The sequence below is a fragment of the Prosopis cineraria genome, unplaced genomic scaffold (assembly GCF_029017545.1).
Source record: "Prosopis cineraria cultivar Desert tree isolate PC_DT_omini unplaced genomic scaffold, ASM2901754v1 PC598, whole genome shotgun sequence".
NCBI lineage: Eukaryota > Viridiplantae > Streptophyta > Magnoliopsida > Fabales > Fabaceae > Prosopis > Prosopis cineraria.
In genome coordinates, this window is record NW_026555923.1 from 1 (window position 1) to 22,478 (window position 22,478).

At 31.4% G+C, this 22,478-nt stretch overlaps 2 protein-coding genes and 1 pseudogene across 4 annotated transcripts; all 3 read right to left on the minus strand.

The window, feature by feature from the left end:
- Positions 1 to 136: 136 nt before the first annotated feature.
- LOC129297713 (vacuolar protein sorting-associated protein 41 homolog) lies at positions 137 to 2,174 on the minus strand (annotated as a pseudogene).
- A 2,797-nt stretch (positions 2,175 to 4,971) lies between these two features.
- On the minus strand, positions 4,972 to 9,845 carry LOC129297715 (serine carboxypeptidase-like 51). Of its 2 annotated transcripts, XM_054936067.1 has the most exons (13): positions 9,688 to 9,844; positions 9,479 to 9,573; positions 9,257 to 9,364; positions 8,889 to 9,129; positions 8,719 to 8,762; positions 8,561 to 8,628; positions 8,366 to 8,471; positions 8,049 to 8,251; positions 7,908 to 7,977; positions 7,157 to 7,207; positions 5,634 to 5,686; positions 5,390 to 5,531; positions 4,972 to 5,271 (listed from the first exon to the last, which is right to left on the minus strand). In XM_054936067.1, the coding sequence occupies exons 1-13, from the start codon at positions 9,809 to 9,811 to the stop codon at positions 5,212 to 5,214; spliced, it is 1,365 nt and encodes a 454-aa protein (XP_054792042.1). In that variant the 5' UTR covers positions 9,812 to 9,844; the 3' UTR covers positions 4,972 to 5,211. The 2 variants fall into 2 exon arrangements, 1 of the variants encoding a protein (XP_054792042.1); XR_008590236.1 differs by lacking the exon at positions 5,634 to 5,686 and having other exon boundaries at positions 9,688 to 9,845.
- An 8,931-nt stretch (positions 9,846 to 18,776) lies between these two features.
- Positions 18,777 to 22,103, minus strand: LOC129297716 (serine carboxypeptidase-like 51). Of its 2 annotated transcripts, none has more exons than XM_054936069.1 (13): positions 21,965 to 22,103; positions 21,754 to 21,882; positions 21,498 to 21,605; positions 21,172 to 21,412; positions 21,040 to 21,083; positions 20,891 to 20,958; positions 20,677 to 20,782; positions 20,366 to 20,565; positions 20,213 to 20,282; positions 19,824 to 19,874; positions 19,535 to 19,587; positions 19,313 to 19,445; positions 18,777 to 19,202 (listed from the first exon to the last, which is right to left on the minus strand). In XM_054936069.1, the coding sequence occupies exons 1-13, from the start codon at positions 21,980 to 21,982 to the stop codon at positions 19,128 to 19,130; spliced, it is 1,296 nt and encodes a 431-aa protein (XP_054792044.1). In that variant the 5' UTR covers positions 21,983 to 22,103; the 3' UTR covers positions 18,777 to 19,127. The 2 variants fall into 2 exon arrangements, with proteins under 2 accessions (XP_054792044.1, XP_054792043.1); XM_054936068.1 differs by having other exon boundaries at positions 18,778 to 19,202; positions 21,754 to 21,848; positions 21,965 to 22,097.
- Between the last annotated feature and the right edge of the window lie 375 nt (positions 22,104 to 22,478).

Here is a 22,478-nt window from a genome sequence, read left to right on the forward strand (position 1 = left end):
CCATGCCTAAAAGATAGCTGGCATTGGAAGGGCACATCATTAATATGAAGAAGAGCACAAAATGTATAAATAATGATAGTCAGACAGATACGGTTCCAGACATGCTTTTTCTGGTTATAATTCTTATATAAATGCATCAATCCCTACGAGAAGTATAATAATTTAAAGAAGTTAACATTAACCTTGGTTTTGCAATGACAACATCCTTTGGCGATACAATGTAGTAATGAGGTTCATCACCTGCAGCCCACTGACCACCAGCATAACTGCTACCTAAATTTGAAAGAAAGAAGTTACTACTACTACTACAACTGCTGCTATTACTGTTATTATGCAAATCCAATTCATTCACATAATACAGATAATAAACAATGCTAACCAAATGTCAACCTGAGAAGGGAGTGTGAGCAAGGGAATAGTCCTTTGCCTTGTAATGCTCAAAGCCATGTACTGGTAGAGCATCTGTTGAAAGTTCATCATTATTCCATGTAACTACACGTACTTCTGGTCTTTGTGCATTGCCCTGTTGAAACTTATGTTTATTCACCTTAAGAACGCAGCAAACTTTCAAATTTAATGAGGATGATGGTATCATAGTGGCTTCACGGTTCTAGCCTTTTATGATATGTGATTATCGTTTTACATTCTTCCCATATTTAAATTTAATGGACATTGTGCAGTTAGTTCTAGATAAGATCTCCATTTCAAAACAAACGATGCTAGCTAAGAGTACTAACAAAGAATATGATAACAAAATTCCTGACCTATACCACAATAGAGAATGTAATAGCAGAGTGTATATATGATTGACTAGTTTGTAAGAAGCAGCATTATGTTAATATGGTAAGGAAACGTATTTAAAGGTATGATGCAATCTAAAATTCCAATGAGACCTATCATGATTTGATCCTTTACAATGAAAATTATAAACTTCCATTGCATCCCAGTAATATGGACCAGACTATGACCACTGTAAATTTAAAAATTTGGAAGCTACAAACCCTTCATCTTAGTTATCTTAGGAAACATAAACAAAGTACACAAGGCTGCAGCTTGAAAAGGCAAGAGAAGATAGAGATGGTACAAATAGGAGGTGAAATGTCTCTATGAAAGTTGAATGAATTTTATCATTGAGTGCAACTAGCATAACATACCTGACGTGAAGGAGCAGTGCTACTAAAATCCCTTTCTCCATCCTTTTCTGCAGGAATATAAGCTAGAACAACCAAAGCATCACAAAGGGTGCAATTCCCGAGATGAAATAGGTGGTTTGGAAAGATGCCACAATATCCACTTGGTTCGTCCCAGACAAGGGAAATTGCCTGTATGTCCCATTGGCTATTTTATGGTGATGTGCTCTTATTGATGCAATTTTGACAGATGTACCCCACCCAATAACCAAGAGGGTGTCATCCTGTGTGTGATTGAAGGACATCAGGCTTCCGTCTTGTCAAGAGATAATACAACAATGAATTGTACGGTGATCATGCAGCTGTTCAAATAACTAAAAGTCTAAAACAAGCCTCAGATTTAACTATAGCTGTGGCATCCGCCTGCCACAATGCCCATGTTCGAATAGCATGCATGTCTACTTAGAGATTTGACAAACCTGCCAAACCAGGTGGGGAGGCAATAGCTCAGGGCGGGGACTATTGCGTGGTCTTTCAATAAAAGTTATACGCTGGTCATTGGCAGTATCATAAACCTTCACTCCTGCATCATTTGCCCAAGCAACAAGACTTGTTCTCCATTTCACTGCATGTATTGGACCTTCACCAGAGTGCAGAACCTGCTTTTTATTTTTTGTTTTTTGTTTTTTAGGCGTTTATTTCTATGGTTAATAAATAATAAATTGAAGGACTAGTGAGCAATTGTGTTCCTAGGGTTAGAAGAATCCAAAACCTGATCACGATAGCCTAACCATTTCTTTGAATTAAGAAATAAATGGCCAGCTAGGCCACCAGCGACGAATCTCCTAGATGTTTTCTTGAATAATCTGGGTCAAGAGCAATTGCCTTCAATGGGCGATGATACCCAAATTTTATTTTCTCATCCGAGAAAAGGCTGTTTATCACAACCGATCCGTCATCAGAACAGCTTCCAATATATTCACCTTCTATGTCAAAGCAAAGGTCGTTAACAACGGCAGAATGAGCCGAGATTCTTTCACCTGTAATAGGGAAATTCGATTAGAGAGATTTTAGAAACAATACAATAACATGTCTGCTATTGGCTGTGGCATTCCAGAAGCTACAAGCAATCCTCCATGACATTGCATAAGATATATGGTGCGTACAGTGTGGCCTCTAAGGACCCTGAAACAGTACGAGTAATGATAGACATAATTCTTAACAACCACTTGAAGAAACAGACAACGCAAACAAGCGCTCACTCATGATAAAAGCAAGGGAAAGGAACCATTTTGAGTCTAGTGAAACGAGGCTCGCAACCTAACCCTCATGATGCCAAGCACTCGCTATAAAACATTAAAACATAGAAACAAGTTCCAGAAAGAATGAAAAGAAGTTAAAAAGAAAAGGGGAAATGCAGTAGAAAGCTCCAAAGTTGATATGAAAGCTCGAATTTTAAATAAATAGTGCAACACCCGACGAAATTGGATCCAAAAGATCCATCGTCCACTATAAATGACGAAACGAAATGAGAGTGTTAGGTCACCTGATTGCCAAGAAAATCTAGTATGTGAACGGTGCCAGCATGGGAGCCAAGAGCGATCATCCGGTCGGCAACCGCAATACAGGACGCCGCATCACTTGCTAGCAAGGAAGGTATGCTGCCTCCCAATCTCTGGTACTTAAGCCTAGGCTCCTCTTCATCTTCCTCCTCCCCCTCTTCCTCCTCTTCTCCTCTTCTTCGTCCTCCTTCTCGCTCGTCATCTCCTTCGACGCCGTTCTCAGACGGAATCGACGCCATTCCAAATCCTTAGTCTAATCCAAGTTCAGTTGAGAGGGACGATTGAAGAAAGGAGTTGATCTGTTTGTTCTCTTTTGACAGGCTTGGTTTTCTTTTTTAATTGGGCTGTGAAAGTGAAGAAGATGATGGAAGAAGCACGAGGGGTGGCTGGGCTAGCGTGAAGCACACATACATGGCTTTAGGTGAATAAATGATATTAATTGGCTACGCGACAACAACAGAAAGCGTGCTGCGTATCGAGGGCAGGCGACTCCCTCTATCGTTTCTGTACGGATCAAAGGGAAAAACTAATAATTATAAAACTATTTAAAGTTATTTTTATTTATAATAAATTAATGTTTTATAAAATATATTTTAAGAATAAAAAATAATAAAAATAGATATTTTTTTATTCTTTTTTATTCTTTAGAATAATAATTTCAGAATATTTAAAATTTGTTTTTTTTTTTTATTTTTTAAAATAATATTTTATTTTTTATTTTTAAAATACCTTTTAAAGACATGATATAAATAAATTTTTTTATTCTTTTATTTTAAAAAATAGAAAATTGTTATGAGAATAGATTGCCAAACATCCTTTTAGAGTTTTAGATATATTTTTTTTAAAAAAATATTTTATATAAATTTTATAAAATAAGGATACTACTAAAAGCTACTAAAAATTATCTCACAGCAAATAAGAATAAGAATTTTCCTTTTATAGCTCATATGTATATACTTCCTCCGTTTAAAAATATAAGGTATTTTTTAAAGAGTTATATGTTTATAAATGTAAGACATTTTTAATTTTTTAATGTATAATTATTAGCTTTTTTTAAAAGTATCTTTATTAATAATGATTTTATGTTTATTATAAGGTATTTAATAGATGTAAATATAAAGAGATTGAGTTAGTTTAAGAATAGATAACTACTTTATTGAGGTAAAATTTAGTTAAAAATATCTTATAATTTTAAACGGATGGAGTATAAATAATTTTTGGCCCAATATATTAAACATTAATTAACCAATCACAATCTATAATGTACATATCTGACATATTGGTACTTTTATTTTTTAAAAAAATATAATTTCAAGTCATAAAATTTATAAGTATCGGATATGTATAAAAAATACAAAAAATATTTTGATGCTCTATGAATACATATTAAAGAAGCATCGATATCGGATACAATTTCAATAGGATATGTGATGCAATTTGAAATATTGGTATTTTACAGATTCAAACTTTTAACACATTATTCGTGGCTTTGGAAGCTTAAATTTTTTGTAAGTTCAAATTTTTACTCAATTATTAGTTTAACTTATAAACTTTAACATGGAATTAAACTACTTACTCCCTACACAATTCTTGATTTTGAAAAACTCAATCTTATATTTGTAATTCAAAACAATTCAATTGTTATAATTCATTAACTTAATATAAATTGATTGAATTGTTTTAAATTAGCGTGTAGAAAAATAATAGATAATTGAGAAAAAAAAACAATTTAAAAATAATATTTTCTTAAAAAAAGAACTACAACGTTTTATTTTTCCCAGGGATCATTATGTAAATTCATAAAACTGATGGCATGAAAGAAAAAAATAAAACTTACTTGTTTGGGTGATGAAGTTGACTGATAAGAACTAACAAGAAAGATTTTCTTATTTTTGAGACATATTTAAAATAGTAAAGAGATTTTTTCCCTATATTTTAAAATTCAATGTGCTTTTTGACAATTTTTAATTCATCTTCAAGCTAAGCAAATAGTTATTTACTATTTTTTGGTCATATGTAAAGCTTATCCTCTCTCTCTTTTTTTAATTTTTTTGTACAGATAATGCGTTCGATGTTTTTTTGTTTTTGGTATAAATGAATGCACAATGTAATAATACATTCGGTAGTCTTTTCAACCAAAAAACTGTGGTTTTTGGTGCGCGGGTGTAATATTTTTTTCGGGCAAAGAGCTTAGAAATGTACTCGAGGGCCATCATTGTAATGGGCTCATATCCCAAGCTCTTGCTCTGAGTTCTTTTACTTGTCACTGGACCCATATATACTCATCACTCCGTTGCTAAAAATATGTTAATCATAACGTCGTAATCAGTACATTGCAGAACTTGGATAGAGTTTTGCTACATCTCTCTGTTACAAACACACACACGACAAGTTTATGGTTGTTCTTTTGCTTAATCTTGCTCCGATTCTTACTGTTCACATACACACAGAGTCTATACGTACGTAGTCTATTTATGTTGCGCTATATATCTCCTTATGAATCAAGTAGAAGCAGGTTGTCATGGATGTGTAATAGCAGACGCCACAATCAAGCCCATACATGGTTGGTCCTTAGGCACCTGCATGCATACAGAGGCAACTCATACACGTCACTGCGAATTAATGCATGGGTACTGTCAAAGATACGATTAATGAATATACCGTGGCCATGTATATATGATTAATGTAATTAATTACCATATGGCCAGCACCAAGAATCCAATAGAAATGAAGGTTTTTGTGAGACTTGAGGAAGCCTTTGCTGATATTTTTGTCACTCCCACACCTCCCGGTCAAGAGCTCCCTTTCTTTGCCTAGGAATTTCGGAAGCCCCTCCCACCTACATTATGCAGAAACAGAACAAACAGTCATTAATCAAATTGACGATGTTAACGTTGCCTTCTCCCTTTCTTTAACGAACAACAGCAATCATATATCTTACTTGAGCTTCCTGATCCATGCTTCAACTCCCTTGGTCGCACAAATCACATCCAGCTACAGCCAGGCCATGTTACACATGTTTTCTTCTTGTTAATTATACCACACAACATCATTAAACATGATCCACAGGCAATCTGAACAAGCAGGCCTCTCACTCCACTGGCCGACTGACCGTTATTCTATTTAGGGTGCCCGTAATCAATGCTTCTAATGTTTTAGTCTCTCACATTTATAGGATCCTATCATAGACCTATCTCTGCAATTATAAAATATAGTAGAGGGGAGAATATGTACGAACAGCATTACTTAGTTCGTACCCTGCCACCGTGCCAGTCCAAAGCGAAATGATTGTGGTTGGATTAAAATATTTACAATCAAATATGATTCAATTGAAGTTAAAAAAATTAAAGTTGAAAAAAAAATCCATAATTATAATGAGATATATATTCAAATATTTTTTAGAAGTTTATTGGATAAATTAATTTTTTTTTGAATAATTTAATTTAAAAATTAGTTGGGATGTATAATAATAGAAATAAACATGAATTTCTTGTATATATTTTTATGACTAATTTGATGCTTTTAGAGAAAATATTAATTGGAATTATAATTTTTTTAAAAAGGAAATTATAAACATAAAATACATTGATAACTCAAAAATCTTAATTTTTTTTAAAAAGAATGAAATAATAAATTATAATTATTGAAAAAACAATTATAACTAAAGTATTTTTTAGCAAAAGAAAAAAAATTGAATATAAAAAACTATTTATTGACGTAAAAACATAATAACAACATATGAAAAAAATCCTCCACCTCTCCTCAATTCCTTTGTCTTTTCCCCCCCACCAGCCATGGAAAACAGGAGTCACAGACGGTGAAATTTCAGACCTGTTACCCATAGAATATTCATTCATTCCTCAGTTCCTGGAAATGAAGTGTTTTCAATTTTGTCAACTACCTTAAAACACACCCCATTCCCCTGAAACACTGGAGAACTTCTTATTGGAGACCTTGTAAATTAGCGACAATAGTGCAAAAAAAAAAAAAACATAGGAAAGGGAGTCCAGAAAACATATCAGACGCTGTGACAGTGATGAGTGAAGAGAGGAGAGGGAGGGAAGGATGAGGGAGTGAGGGAGAGAGCAGAACCGAAGAAGGGGAGAGAGGGTACGGGTAATTAAATTGGATATTCACTCCAAAATTTCATCCAACATAATGCAACCTTCAGACTACGTTAAAAAGCTTCTCCAGGTAGCTTCCGTCAAAACGCCCATTAAGCCCCCACTGCTTGTTCATTTTTTTTTTTATAAATAATTTCTAATTAGCTTTTAACATCCCCAAACCTCAGCTGGGATGTTATCCAAACACATCTCAAGAAAGGTGGGATGATTGATTAACTATAGTCACCAGAGTAATCACATAATGGTTAGCTGTATATCTAAAAGAATATTGCTAGTATGATATTGTCATCAATTCTTCTCAACCAAATGCGAAAGGCGTGTCCAGAGGAAGTATTCTTACTTGTCCATTGAACACGGTTACATGCACTCCCTTTGCTAGCAGCTCGTCAACCTAGCTCAAACAACCCAACTAAAATATGTCAATTATATACATTGCAAGGAAAGGTCAGGCTTTTATATAATTCTGTTAGTTTTCATAAATGGTTTAAAACATTATAAAAATTTAGTGTAATATTCACAATTAATTTTTATTAATACACCATTAAGTTTTGTTAACACAACACTAGTGCATCATGGACGCAAATTTTGACTTATAAATTATTCCCTTAGAACTACAATATTTATCATTATTAACTAACTTACAGTTTATGAAAAATATTATTTAACACCTTACTTTTCTACAAATATTTATATCTTTTCAGTTTTCATTTGCAAAGTCTTTAAATATGAAACATATAAAGATAATAAATAAAAAAGCAAGGGTATAGAAGGAAAAAAATATAAAATTTATCTAATACTCTGTATGTTAAACTAATAGGTAATTGTAGAAAGCAACTTCTATTGTGGTGTGGTGGGAGTAATTAGCTTATATATTTTAATTTGATTTTAAAGAGGAAAAAAAAAATACATTTCTTGCACGAAACTTGAACAATTTAACGTCGTATATTAATAGATGGTCAAAAGATGAAAACGAAGACACGGTCTCGCCAACAGCCGACAGTACGTTATAATTGAAAAGAACAATTAAATCGTAATTCACAGCTGACATGTGGTTCTAATTAATCATTAATTAATCACCGATGTGTTGTTACCTCGTCAATTCTGGGCTTCATAAAATCACCGTCAAAACGATGGGTTACAGGGTCTGCCAGAAGTTGCCATCTGTCACCACAAGTGATAGCTGGTATAAATCCGTCTTTTACACAGTGGAATAGGCGAATCACGAAACTTACGTAACATTCTCCGGAATAATCTTCAGCTTCCTCCTGACGGCACCGTTTAACAAACTCCCAACATCCCCACCACCACCTGTTGAAGACCTCAATGCTTTCAAATAACTGGAGTAGCGTTTCCTCACGGTTCTTTGGGGTGATCTCGCTTCAATTCCTGATAAAACTCCCGAATCTTCCTCATCCAACAGGAAATTGTACATGCTCTGGATTAATTACCCAATACAATATGTTTTACTATATTTAGTTAGTAGCTTAATTATGCAAGTTAACTATGTTTGAGAAAGGATATATAGAATGTAGACAAAAAATTGCTGTACCACTCCGTAGCTGCTATATGATATCTCCCCCTCAAGATCGAGCCATGAATTTGTGGCATTAAAAAATTGGCCATCCTGAAGTTGCCTCTTGATTTTCCGAGCTATACTGGTCTCTAGAATGGAGTTTGTTAGATATAAATAACTGAGAAATTCTCATATATCGTACAAAGAAGATAGAAACAGTATGAAATGAACCTGTTTGATCTTCGCAGCCCATAGTCATCGAGTCTCGAGACGTCTTTGAGAAGGGGACCCCACGAGAGCTGCAATTGCAATATGTGTACACGGTATATAGTTAAAACGCAGAGTCAACATACAGTGGACAGTGGTAAATGGTGCATTCAAGCAATTACCACAAAATCTTCTGGGGAAATCCAACTATTCCCTAATGCCACACCTGAGTACGAAATACAAGGGGATTAATAATTATATTGTATTGATAATTACAACTCATACATTAATCTGAAGGGCTTCGATCGAGAAACAGCGAAGTATGAAGATGACTCTTCGAAGGAGGGATTACCTCCAAGTTTGAGTCGCAACTTCCCAGCTTCAATGGCTTTGAGAGCAGATAATCCAAGGGTAACCACAAACTTACCACCATAAGACTCTCCCACAATGTAGAGATGACTCTTTCGGTGGCTTTTATTCTTTTTGAATATCTTAATCAACAAAGTAGTCAAGTCAGTTGCTGCTTCCTCATCTGTTTTCGCGAGCAGTTTCGGATGCTCCACGAAACTGAATCCAGTTCCAACTGGATTATCCTATATGCATGGTATTGAGCGAAAACAACAAATTAAAAGGTTGGAGGATAAAAGTAAGCTAATCAATATAATCACTAGTATGGAACTAATTGCCGTCGAAGATTAGTTTTCTCTATGGCTGGGTTACCACAAACAGCAGATCGGCTATCCTCAACCATGTGGAGTCTCGTGGCTTCAAGTTGACATCAAGAGGCCCAATCTCTTCAAAATTTCCATAGCCAGCTCCTGAAGCACCCTATTCAATATTTACACCAGCTCAGAATTTTGGGTACCAGAGCAACCTGGGTTTTCATTCATGAAGCATTTTATAATCCGTTCTTGACCCTCAAGCATTCAATGATATACTTACAGGACCTCCTTGCAACCAGAGAATGATTGGCCATGGCTTGGAGGCATTTTTTTCTCTGTTGGGACTCCTGTAAAGCCACCAGAACATGTGGGCTTCTGTCATAACAATCCAATTATAGAAAACTTCATCACACCGGCCGTTTCAAGAGAAAATATATTTTATTTGAAATATGACCAAATGGATATGGAATCAGCAAGTATTTGGCTCACTAGGTCTAACTTCAACATATCCCCATTCCTCTAATCCATCACGGCTCCTCAAAGCTGTTGCTCTTGTTGCAAACGGCGGGCCAAAGATTAGAGAAGCGACGATGAGAGCGCACAACTTTTCCATTATACCTAAAGGAATGTTCAGAAAATTAATAGATGGAACAAAAGAAGACTGCAACCTATATGAGAGGTCGAGTGAGCGGGCCATCATTCCCTCTATAATGTTCGACGTGGCGCCCTTGGACATGGCCTATCATGTATTTGTTTTCTAGTTCGTATAATAAAGCAAATACAATATATAACTTAAATCGTGAGGTATATATTGACATTTAAGAGGTTTCATGCCTTGATTGAGTAGCATCCTATGTTGTTCCACCAAATGCCTGATATTGCGGAGTATAGTAGTCTACATATATGAGAAAAGGATTTGAAAACTGGGTCATGATTCCATCATTGTGTCTTTGTTGAATGAACAGTAATTTGCCAGAAATGCCCACTTTTTCCCTGGTTTTTTTAACTGTAAAGACAGTCGGATGCCATCCGACTTTTTCTTTCTCTTTTTAAAATTTGTTGCGAAGTATCTAGCGTGCTCTCTCTCTCTCTCTCTCTTTCTCTCTCTTTTTATTTTTATTTTTATTTGTTAATCTTTTTAATATGATATACTCCCTGGTTTAAAAATAAAAAATATTTTTTATTAAATCTCACCCTCTAATAAAGTAATTATTTACTTTTCAACTAACCTTATATTTTTATATTTATTCTTATTAAATATCCTATAATAAATATAAAATCATTGTCAATAGGTGTAACACACCAAAATTTTTTTTTTAAATAATTTAACTCAACCATAGTTGGATTACAGACACCCAACACATTTTTATATCAATAATTTTGATATAAAATATTTTATAATTGGCTTCAACTTACACACTATAACATTTCAGATAAATTTTTACCTCCCACATGCCATTAGGCTAAATCACATTTGTCCATCCTTATACTCCCAACAAGTAAACTAAATCACATTTGTCCATCCTTATACTCCCAACAAGTAAAATAAGCAATTTAGTCAATTTTCAACATAAGCCAGTTATTTGGCCTTATAATCATGTCATTTTAACCAATCCAAAATAAACCAAATATTAAAATTACAGTCATCCAAATTGTACTAAAAATAGAAATAGTTTGAAAGGCATGATTACATTTATATATTTATATAATTGACAATAAACAAAAAAGCCCAAATATTGGCAATATAACACATTATAAATCATAAATTAAATACCCAAAAGAGACAGTGGATCTATAACACTAAGCCTCTGGGACTCCTCCACGTGTCACTCGTGGCTCTTCTCCTGAAAATTGTTAACCACATAATGAGACTCAAAAGTCCCAGTAACCAAAGCCAATTTATGATAGTGTATACAAACAGTTAAGTGTGTACTTATTAAGTGAAAATTAAAAATAATATAATTCCAACAAATATAAGAAATATTACAATACACACAAACAACCATCCTTATATCCCTCCATTAACCTCGAGCCGTAGCCCTCACTCGGTGCTAAATTACCCGGCCAAAGGTAGATTAGTCCGAGCCCTTACAAGCCACCTATTGAGCTCCAATAGGGGCGTACCACGTGGCACATAAATACAACAATAATAGCAAGTCTCCCAACACCTCCCATAATAATTAAACAAATTCATAATAATATTGCACAATTATACAATATTAAAAAATTCATAATTTTCTCAATAATCACCCAATTAACAAGAAGTAACACTAATCACAAATTAAAAGCATGGTTACCTTGTGGCTTTTTTTAATAAATTATTCCTTAAAATTTCTCTCTCACCACAATCTTCACCAGTAATACAATCTACAAATAACATATTATTTATAAATATTAGTTTCAATTTTTGAAACTAATAAAATAATTCTAATAATAGAATTAAAAATATAACATAATTTCTAATCTCAATCTTAATACAAATCTATAGTTAATACTATTAAGTAAAATTTTTAACTCCTCTTTTAATTATCAATAAACATTAATAATTTAAAAATCAACTTTTAAACTAATTTTTATTATCAAAATTTTCTTTTTATTTCATAAATTCGTACCTAAAATACCCAAAAATTAAAAATTAAGTCTCTAGCTTAGAATCATAATCCTATAGCCATAATAATTCATTTCTCATCCCAAATAATCATCTAAACCTCAATAAATCAACATATATTTTCAGATCTAGTCTAGAATTTGATCCATAAGCCACAAATTCAAAGATCACCAATAAATTTATACTCTAGAACATTTATTATACTACTGACAACCTCAAAAATCATATTTATTCAACATAAATTCATCCCTCTTCCAGATCTTAAATTTTCTTACCTCTAAATATTATTTTTTTTATTTCTATTAACCCAAATTAACTATTAAAATTTAAATTGGGATGTTACAATAGGGGCATTTTGAAAAAAAAATAATAATTATACATAAAAAATTAAAAATACCTTACATCTTGGAGAGGATAATAAATATTTTCCTTGGTTTTTTTATCTCTAAACACAGTTTGACTTTTTCATTTTTTTTTAAAAAATTGTTAGAGTATCTATCATTCTCTTTCTTTTTTTTATTTTTATTTGTTAATTTTTGTAATATGATATAGTAAATTAAAAAAGAAAAGAATAATGTGATCCCTGTAATAAAAGAGGTACATGTAGGATCTACAAAAAAATAAATTGTTGATGCGGAACTTATACTTGAAAATAAAAAAATTATTGTATCCATTTTTATATTAAATAATGATACCTCCTATTTTTTGAAACCTATATGAATATTTTTTAGTATGGATACTTATAAAATAGTCCTGCTTTTATTTTTAAGATTTTATTTTCATCCATCTAACTATTAGTTGACTATTAAGTCATGTTTGTTCGATTAAAATGCCCCTATTTAAATATAAATGCTGTCCAAAAATTATTTAAATTATCAAAAAATTAATTTTTATTATTTAAATGTATTTATTTTGTGTATTTTTAAAAATTAAATATATAAATTGGCCAAAAAAGATATTCAAAAATGTAATGTATGGACTCAATAAAGAAAAAATAAAATAAAATATTTTTTAATAATTTGGGGTAGTTAAACTAGTCTAAAAAAATCATAAAGCTAGAGGTGTTAAAAGTTAAACTTGACTATAAATTTTTTTATATATTTAAATATTTTAAATTTGATATGAATTGAGGCTCTAAAGGTAATTGAGGGAATATAATATTTTAATAAACTTAATTTTTAAAAAATAAAATAGTGTGGTTTAAAAAAACAGTGTGTAGGACCTACAGTTAAAATATATGAGTAGGGTCTAATTTATAAATTTTAAAAATTTAAACAAGGCATAAAAAATAATATTTTTATATTTTGAGAGATTATATAGAATTTTATACTAAAAATTAATGGTGCATATAAGATTTTAGTAAAACAATAAGTGTTAGATATATAAATAATTCTTTTATAAACTCCTTCCATTAAAAAATATAAGATATTTTTTAAGAGATTGGATGTTAAAAAATAAAAAAAATTAGTCTTTTAAGGTGTAATAATTTTTTTCATAAATATTCATATTGAATAAATCGCTTTATATTTATTTTAGGGTAAAATAATTTATTAAATAGATGTAAACATAAAAGATGGAATTACTTTGAAGTTAAGTAACAAATTTATTGGAGGTGATATTTAGTTAAAAATGACTTTTTTTTGAATGGAGGTAATATTTATTATTAATAAAAAAAATAATAAATTAAAATAGTTTGTGTGAGCATATATAGAACAAGTTTTTATTTATATTCTTTAAATGCAAAAGGAATAAAAATTTATTATTCTATTATTTATATGTAAAAGTTAATTATGATTTAAACACCTATAAAAAATATTAATATAGTTATGTGTCTCAAGTTTAGGTAACAAAAATTATAAGTTACAAATTAATTGTATAATATTAATAAATTTATCTTTTACTGCATATTTAATCTTTTTTTAATAATCATTATATTACTTGTGATGCTTGTACGTATGATTGATAAATGATAGTAAAACATGAATTATATTATTTGCTTAATTTAGAACCATTATAATTATGACTTATAAATAATATTATCATGTAAATTGTAGTATGATTCATTATAGTATATTTTTTATTTTTTTAAGGTGATACACAAGGCAACACATTTAAAAAAAAACAAGCTAGATTATATTTCAAAATACAAGATATGAGAAATTTTAAAAAATAATGATATTTTTTAATATGTATAAGAGTAGCACATGGTAAAATAGAAGTCATTTCTTATAAGTATTATCCCATTAAAATTTTAATCTCATGCTTGCCAACTATAAGGATATCTCAGGAAATAAAAAGAAGAAGTGTTTCTTAAATTTTAACTTACATGAGATAATACACTTTAAAATAACATAAGTTATTATTTATATTTTTAATACATATGAACATAATAAATTTTAAAATAAAATATTTTTTAGATTTTAATCTGCACAAATTAATAAATTAAAGAGTAAAATATGCTAGCATTCCTTTTATTTTGTTAGAATTATAAAGATTTCTTTTTTGTTTTTTAAAACTTACACTTTAGTCTCATTATTCAAGATTATAAAATTTAAATAAACATAAACATAAAGTATATCAACTAATTTATCTCTTATTCTATTAATTTTTTTTTGTAGATATGTGTTGGAAATATTATTTTTGAAAACTTACTCCTTTTTTTAAGAGGTCATTTCTTAAGAGTTGAATGTTAAAAAATATAAATTATTTTTAATATTTAAATGTATAATCATTGACTTTTTTTAAAAAAATATTCATAATAAATAAATTATTTTATATATATTTTAGAGTAAAACACCCAATTAAACAGTAAATATAAAAAGATAGTATTATTTTAAAAATAAATAACTACTTTATTTGGGATAAGATATAGTTAAAAATACCTTATATTTTTTAAAAAATAAAATATATATTTAATTTTTTTAAAAAATACTACATAAATTAGTTTGTATGACTAATAAAATTAAAATAAAAATAAAAATTTCAAAAAATATATTAAGAATAATAACTGTCAATTAATAATTAAATAGGTGAAAATGAAAACTTAAAAGTAAAAGATATATTTATATTTTACAATTCTTAACTATTAATTTTAAGGAGAATTTATATAAATTTTAAAAATAAAAAATATTTATAATTAAGATAAAATAAATAAAAAATAATATATTTTACTTTAAGAATAGAAAAATAATTTTTTAATATTTATATTTTTTATTTTTAAAAACTAAAATATTTCCGATGAACGGGGCATAAATCTAGTGAATTAAGAACGTTAGAATTTATATTGGATTTGATGCGGATGGTGCCGGTAGTGTGGCACGGTGACACTTGTTCACTTCCTCTTTGATAATTAGGATTTTGTCTGATTTAGAATGGCCCAGGGATATGACAATGGGGTTTTGGTGGGACAAGACGCGCAGCACCCAATATTTACCCAGTCACGGGTAGAGATGTCTAAAAAATTCATTGAATACAGATTAAAAAAAAAAGGGGAGTCTTTTAATTTAAAATTGATTTGGAATTTTCTGATAATAGTCTGGTGGAACTTGAGTTGAAGTTGGACGGTGAGTCTTGCTGTTCAGTTGGTCTGTTTTATAGTGTGTGTTTTTGGATAGCTCATTGACCGATTTTTTTTTTTAAAAAAAAAGTAATTTTGCAATTTAGAATCCAAACAGCAATTTTTCCAAAAAAATCGATATTTTTTTTTTACAAAGCTATCAGAGGCAGCTTTTGGGTTCAAATTACAAAAATATGGAGAAAATTATAAAGAAAGGTTCAAAAAAATTATAAAAAGGCACAAACTTTAATAAAAAAAAATCAAACTCTCTTTTTTTTTAGTAAAATTTAAATTTTAAATCCTTAAAAAAGTTATTAACATAAGTTTCTATCAACTACTATCCTCCACTTAGCACTTGCTATAAAATTAATTTAAATAAAATATTATTTGATAGAAGAAAATTAATTTAATTTAATTTAAAATTAAAGGTCATTATAAAGATTGTTGCAAAGGTACATAAAGAAAAAAAGAGATTTTATATCATTTGTTACATCGTTATATTTTTTAGGTTGCTAGAATTTCTAAGCAGTGCTTCACGTCTTCATCGAATATGGCTTATATTTGTGATGTCATTACAGATCAACTTTTACATTATCATTTTCATTAGTTATTATAAAATTGATATTTGGTATTTAAGAATACAATCTTTCTCTTTTATTAAATTTGTTTGAATTAAGATATATTAAGTTATTTATTTATGTAGATTAAAATTGTTAATATTAATATAATTTAAATTTTTATAATTAATTAGATATATAATTTAAATAATATATTTTACTTTTTAAATATTAGAAACAAGTTTATCAATAATTTAATTTTAAAAGGCAATGTTTTTTATGGTAATTTATACAGCTAAAATTAATTCTGAATAAATTATTCAAACATCTTTAATTTTGTTAAAATTAATTTTAAAAAAATAATATCCAAACAGATTGTGTTATAACACAATCAATTATAATTAAAATCTATCATTTAATCAATTATTTTTCTAATTTATTATATTCAATTAAAATTCAAACAGGTATTAATCATTCATATGTGAAAAACTCTGAAAGCATGCCTATCCACAATGTTAATCTTTTATTTTTTGGGCCAATACTATCCACTACTCCTCCAATCTTTTTTACAAGTAATTTTTATCAACTACATGAATATTAATATAAAAAAAATAAAAATATATAAAATTTTAAATATATTCTTATATAATGAACCTAAAAAATAATATTATATTTTTTTTCTTTTATAAAAAATAATTTAAAATTTTTTTTAAATATTATTTAAAAAATTATAACGTAACCTATAAATGAACTAGATGGGAGGGAGCATGATGTTAATCATGAGTACCTTTTTGACTCGTTGAAAGTCACTAGCTAGAGCAGCTGTTTCCTACGCTCCTGGTGATTGACATGTCAAGACTTGAAAGAGTATTATTGATGAATGTGACATAAAATAACTGTACAATTTATGACTTTTTACCTTCTTATCCAAGCGGAAAAGGGATGATTTTAAAGAAAAGCCAAGAACATGATATCAAGAATCATAGGATATATATGTTAAAAAAAAAAATTAATCTTTAAATTTCTTAATTTTTAACTCACTTATAATTTAATTTTTTAATTATAATTTATCATGACTCAGTCCCTCAACTATAACTCGTTGCGACTCAATTCCTCAACTTTTGATTCACCTATAATTCGATCCTTATTTTTTAATTTTTTTAAAAATTTTTTATCAAATAAGAGGGATAAAAAAAATGCTCATATATTATTCTAAAATACCCTCCTCTTACTCATTAATGTGAGATCTAAGCTAACATGCAAAAAAAACTAACAAAAATTGAGGGACTAAATTGTAAGTAATTCAAAAGTTGAGGGACTGAGTCATAGGCGACTCATAGTTGAGGGACTGAGTCACAGTGAGTCATAGTTGAAGGACTGAATTATAAATGAATTAAAAGTTAAATGATTAAAAAATTAATTTTTTTTTTTAAATTATCGGATGTATATACATATAAATTGAAAAAGAACGTTTTTGTTATTTATGCATGCACTTAATTGTGTAGTGTTTCTTAATTTGTTCAGGGTTTTTAAGCTGTTGACAATTGAATTGGAAAGGGAAATCCGTACGACTTGGCTTATGGAGTTTCCTCTCTAGATTTCTCCTGATATTGTTTTCTAACTTCAAAATCGCATCTTCTTTAGTAAATTAGTAACTTCATTCTAATTCATCTTCCCAGAACGCTTAATGCAACAACTTGACACGGTTAGTTTCATTGTTGACTCTCTTGTTTCTCCTTTTAGTTTTCTTTCAGGATTTTTGTGGTGCACCGTGTGCAAATGCATGCAATCACGCTCACGCATCATGTATGTTAATACCGCAAGGGTTAGTCAGAGTGTACATGCAGATCAAGACCGATTAGATACTGAGACAAAACAGGGGCAGAAGAAAATAACCAAGAAATCATTTGAATTTAAAATTGCTCGTTAAACAAGCATTTTCTATGATCATAATGTGATTTTTTAAGAAAACAGTGATGTGATTTAATAGGCAGAATATAATCCAAATGCAAAAAAAAACAAATATAAATCAGAATTGTTTTTAGAGTGTGAATGCCTATAAATAAAGGAAGCGCAGTTAACGTACGTGAACTAAATCAATGGAAAGTGGAACCAAATTAAACTGGCAAATCTCTGGTCCATCGTGGTTTATAGGAGTCAGCTAAGGATGAAGGGTAATTCTTATCAGTTAGTTAAGCGTACTTGTATTTCCGTCAGCTAGTTTGCTAACTTATTTGCTGCCATTTCACTCTTGGCTCATCTATATATAAAGTAAACACATTAAGCACCAATGAGCAATCAAGTTACTCTATTGCGCCGTTGTGATATGGTTATAAGCTTTAGTGCGTGCTTGGTGTTTATCTGAGCATTTTCAAGTTCATTTCCCCGGTAATAGGTTCGTTGCTATGTTGGACATCCTCCCTAAGAACCAATCAGAGTTAAAAAAAAAAGAAGAAGAAATAATGGAATCCGCAGATGTTGGGATAGCAGAATCCTAGTTTGAAGGATTCTGACCGAGACAAGTCCAGGAGGAAGCATTCTAGCTGGTCCATATGTCTGCCATTGCCAATATTCTAAGCTGATACTTAGATTATCAGAATATTGTGCATGTGATACTAATTAAGATGATATTCGTTAATACAGGTAATAACGCATTTGTTTGTTGGCATCATGCGAATCGCTTTCTTTTATTAAATTATTTTTCACCTTTATTTAATATATTTTGCATTCATTAAGGTAGTTAGGTAACAAGATGACAGGAACCTTATGCAGCGATGACAGGCCAACTTGGTTTAAAAGGAAGAGCCTTGTGCCTTTCAGGGGCAGGAAAGGATAAGCACTGGACACGTACGGACACACGGTGGTAAGAACGTCCCATCTCTTCAACATACAGCATCTTAGAATCCATTGCTTTGTATGAATTCAGGATAGCCTCCAATTACTATATGTTCTTCAAGGAGACACACAACATAAAATATATTTTTTAAAACAAAGGCAGTTTAAATCTATCTCATCAATATATATATATATATATATGTATATATTTGTATGCTTATTCAAGAGACCCAGAAAGACGTGGAAATGGAGCTTAAATCATGTTTAATTTCCTGCAGCTTCGTGACTGTATTGATGTTCTCTGTTAGTTCCTTGCTGGCAAGTATATATATATATGTGTAGAGAGAGACAGAGTAGCCGATTTGGTTCTCTTTTAGCTGGAAGCAGCTGGTGAATCCGTGACAGCACCGGCCATGATTAAGGCCGTGCAAGGCTGATCGCTAGGTACCTGCATTAACATACAGATAGTGCACCAAGAATCCAATAGAATTACTAAGCTTCTATCGCGGTAGCTGTTAAAGGCTATTATATATATATATATATTAATCAATGACTAACCATATGGCCGGCACCAAGAATCAAATAGAAACGAAGGTTTTTGTATGACTTGACGAAACCTTTGGTCTTTTTGTCACTTCCACAGTAGAGTGGTGTTCTTTCTTTCCCCAAGAAATTTGGAAGCCCTTCCCACCTATTTTTTTTTTTAATTTTTAATTAAATGAAGCCTTTTGCTAAATTTCTTTTGGAAAAAGAAGCTGGGAAGAAGAAAAGAAGAGTTACTTGAGCTTCCTGAGCCAGGCTTCAACTCCCTTGGTTGCACAAATGACATCAAGCTACAAGGACCACACATGTTTAATTTTGCCAGTATTGTGATCGACCCTAAACGATAGGTATATATGAAGACAAAAAACATCACGTAACATCATTCAGCGGTGTTTATTCAAGAAAACGGGCCCATTCATCCAATTAAATTAATTCGCTGACACACAATTAAGTGGAATTTCCAGCCATCGCCCTCAGGCCTCAATTATGAGAAACACACTACTAAGAGTTGTGTGGAGAGACTTACTTGTCCATTGTACACATTCACGTTCACTCCCTTCGCGAGCAGCTCGTCCACCTGGCAGAATACAATGTGTCAATTATTTTCCAGAAAGGTTTAGGCTGTGATAGATAACGTCATCTAATCTTGTGTAATTCCTAATTTACTACTGACATCGACGCGGTAATCATTATATACAATGAAATCCAATTTTCTGTACATAACCTGCGCATTTTCCAAAAACACGATTTTTTTTTTTAAGAAAAAACTGAATTCGCATTCCATATTGGACGAGGAAACTTCTATAATAGAGCAAATCATCGAAGAGTTTTCTTTTCTTTTCTTTTTTTTTTTAAATATTGGAGAACTCACAGATAAAATAAGTCAGGAAGGATTTATGTGCTTATCACAGGTACCTCGGCAATTCTTGGTTTCATGAAATCAACCTCAAAACTATCAAACACAGCATCTGACTGAAATTGCCATCTGTCATCACCACAGTTGCTAGCCGGTCATGGGTTTTAAATTTGATTCCTGGAGCGTGAAATAGCAAGAGACTTAAAACTCACATAACATTATTCGGGATAATCCCCAGCTTTTCCTTGATCTCTCCATTCAACAACTTCACAATCTCTTTATCCCCGCCACTTAATGAAGACAAATATTTGGAGTAGCGTCTGTGTCGGGTTCCTTTGGCTGAGCTTATCCCCGCTGGTGATAAAGATGCTGACTCATCCTCCCAAGAATCTAACAGAAAATTGTAAATATCCTGGAATGAAACCATGTTAACTTCTTCCCCGAAAAAAATAATAGTCTTAACGATAATATTACAAAGCTAACTTGGTTTCGGGGATAAAACGTTGAGTAAAAATTACAGTACCACACTGTTGCTGCTATTAAAAATCTCGGTCTCAAGTTCGCGCCATGAATCAGTTGCATTAACAAAAAGGCCATCCTGGAGTTGCTTCTTGATCTTCTGAGCTATACTGTTAATGGGCTTTGTTAGATAATCGAGAAATTCTTAAAGAATCAGACTATGCTTTTCTCTTAGATTTTTGTTGGATCTAAGAAGATGGAAATAGTAGGAGAAGGACCTGTTGGATCTTCGAAGCCCGTTTTCGTCAAGTCGTGAGACGTCTTTGAGCAGGGGACCCCATGAGAACTGCAATGTCAATGAAACAATGAAAATGCGAGTCTCAATATAATGGTGAGCACTGAGCAGAGTATTGATTCAAGCAGATACCACGAAATCTTCAGGTGAGATCCAGCTATTCCCTAATGCCACACCTGCACAGGACATTTCCATTTAGAATCATGTTAACAGATCATTCATCTCATTTATGAAGCTAAAGGGCTTTCAAGGAGGGATGATAACCTCCAAGCTTGACAAACAATTTGCCCGCTTCAATGGCTTTAAGAGCAAATAATCCAAGGGTAACTGCAAACTTTCCACCGCAAGACTCTCCCACAATGTAGAGAGGACTCTTTTGGAGGCTTTCATTCTTGTTGAAAATATCAATCAGCAAAGTAGTCAAGTCAGTGGCTGCTTCCTCATCTGTTTTCACGAGGAGTTCGTTATGCTCCACGTAACTGTACCCAGTTCCAACTGGATTATCCTGTATTTTACTCGTCGAAATGAACCAACAATTTAAACAGAAAAGCTAGTAACTATAGTTCTTTCATTATGGCTGGGTTAATTACCACAAACAGGAGATCTGCTTTTCGCAACCATGTGGAATTTCTTGGCTTCAACTTGACGTCTAGAGGTCCAACCTCTTCAAAGTTTCCGTAGCCAATTCCTGAAGCGCCCTGGTTCGACATTCACACAAGCTCAGAAATTTTGGGGGGCGAAGGGACCTCCGTTTTTATGCATGATCAATTTTATAACGCACACATAATATAAAGACAAAATCTGGGCTTCTCTGTGTTAGTTTGGCCTTCGTTTAGCAATACTCACAGGTCCTCCCTGCAACCAGAGAATGATTGGCCATGGCTTGGATGGATTTTCTACTCGGTAAGGACTTTTGTAAAGCCACCAGAACATGTGGGCTTCTGTGGTAACAATCCAAAGAACAATTGAGTGCATCTACAGCATTCTCATGAAAGTTATCTCTTTGAAATATGATAAAATGATTGCAGATTATAGAATTATAAAACATCCAGCTTACTGGATCTGACTTCAACATATCCCCATTCCTCTAATCCATCATGGCCCCTCAAAGCTGCCACTGTTGTTCCAAGAAATGGCAGTCCAAAGACAAGAGAAGTGACGATAAGAGCACGCAGCTTGTCCATGGTCGATGCTGAATACAACTGCGGGGCTGAATAGGTGTATAGTATTAGTAATGACAGGTAATTTCAAGTTTTTTTTTTTGCAGGAAATAAAATATTTAATACATTAGAGTCGAGTTATATTTGACTAGAAGTTAAATAACAGCGAATTATTTGACAGATAAGCTAAACCAATTGTCAAATTGTCAAAGATAAAGTATAAAGGCAGCACCTCAATTTAGACTTTAAGAAATATATAATTCTTCAACTCTCACATTGCACCAAAAGAAAATCATCACAGATAATTAGTGGATGGGCAAATGGAGATTCAAATCTATATAAGAGTGACCTCAGGGAAGATTAACTTCCATACTGAAATTATGAAAGATGGGCATTAAAAATATCTAAATT

What these genes read in the sequence shown, in the direction of transcription:
- LOC129297715 (XM_054936067.1), bottom strand. Translation starts at nt 9,811, where the DNA reads ATGGAAAAGTTGTGCGCTCTCATCGTCGCTTCTCTAATCTTTGGCCCG. An exon ending in ATATGTTGAAGTTAGACCTA is followed by an intron (nt 9,574 to 9,687) that starts GTGAGCCAAATA and finishes TTGTTATGACAG; the next exon opens with AAGCCCACATGTTCTGGTGG. An exon ending in ATTATTCCGGAGAATGTTAC is followed by an intron (nt 7,978 to 8,048) that starts GTAAGTTTCGTG and finishes TTGTGGTGACAG; the next exon opens with ATGGCAACTTCTGGCAGACC.
- LOC129297716 (XM_054936068.1), bottom strand. Translation starts at nt 22,091, where the DNA reads ATGGACAAGCTGCGTGCTCTTATCGTCACTTCTCTTGTCTTTGGACTG. An exon ending in TCTCACCTGAAGATTTCGTG is followed by an intron (nt 20,959 to 21,039) that starts GTATCTGCTTGA and finishes TTGACATTGCAG; the next exon opens with TTCTCATGGGGTCCCCTGCT. An exon ending in GCCTGGCTCAGGAAGCTCAA is followed by an intron (nt 19,446 to 19,534) that starts GTAACTCTTCTT and finishes AAAAAAAAATAG; the next exon opens with GTGGGAAGGGCTTCCAAATT.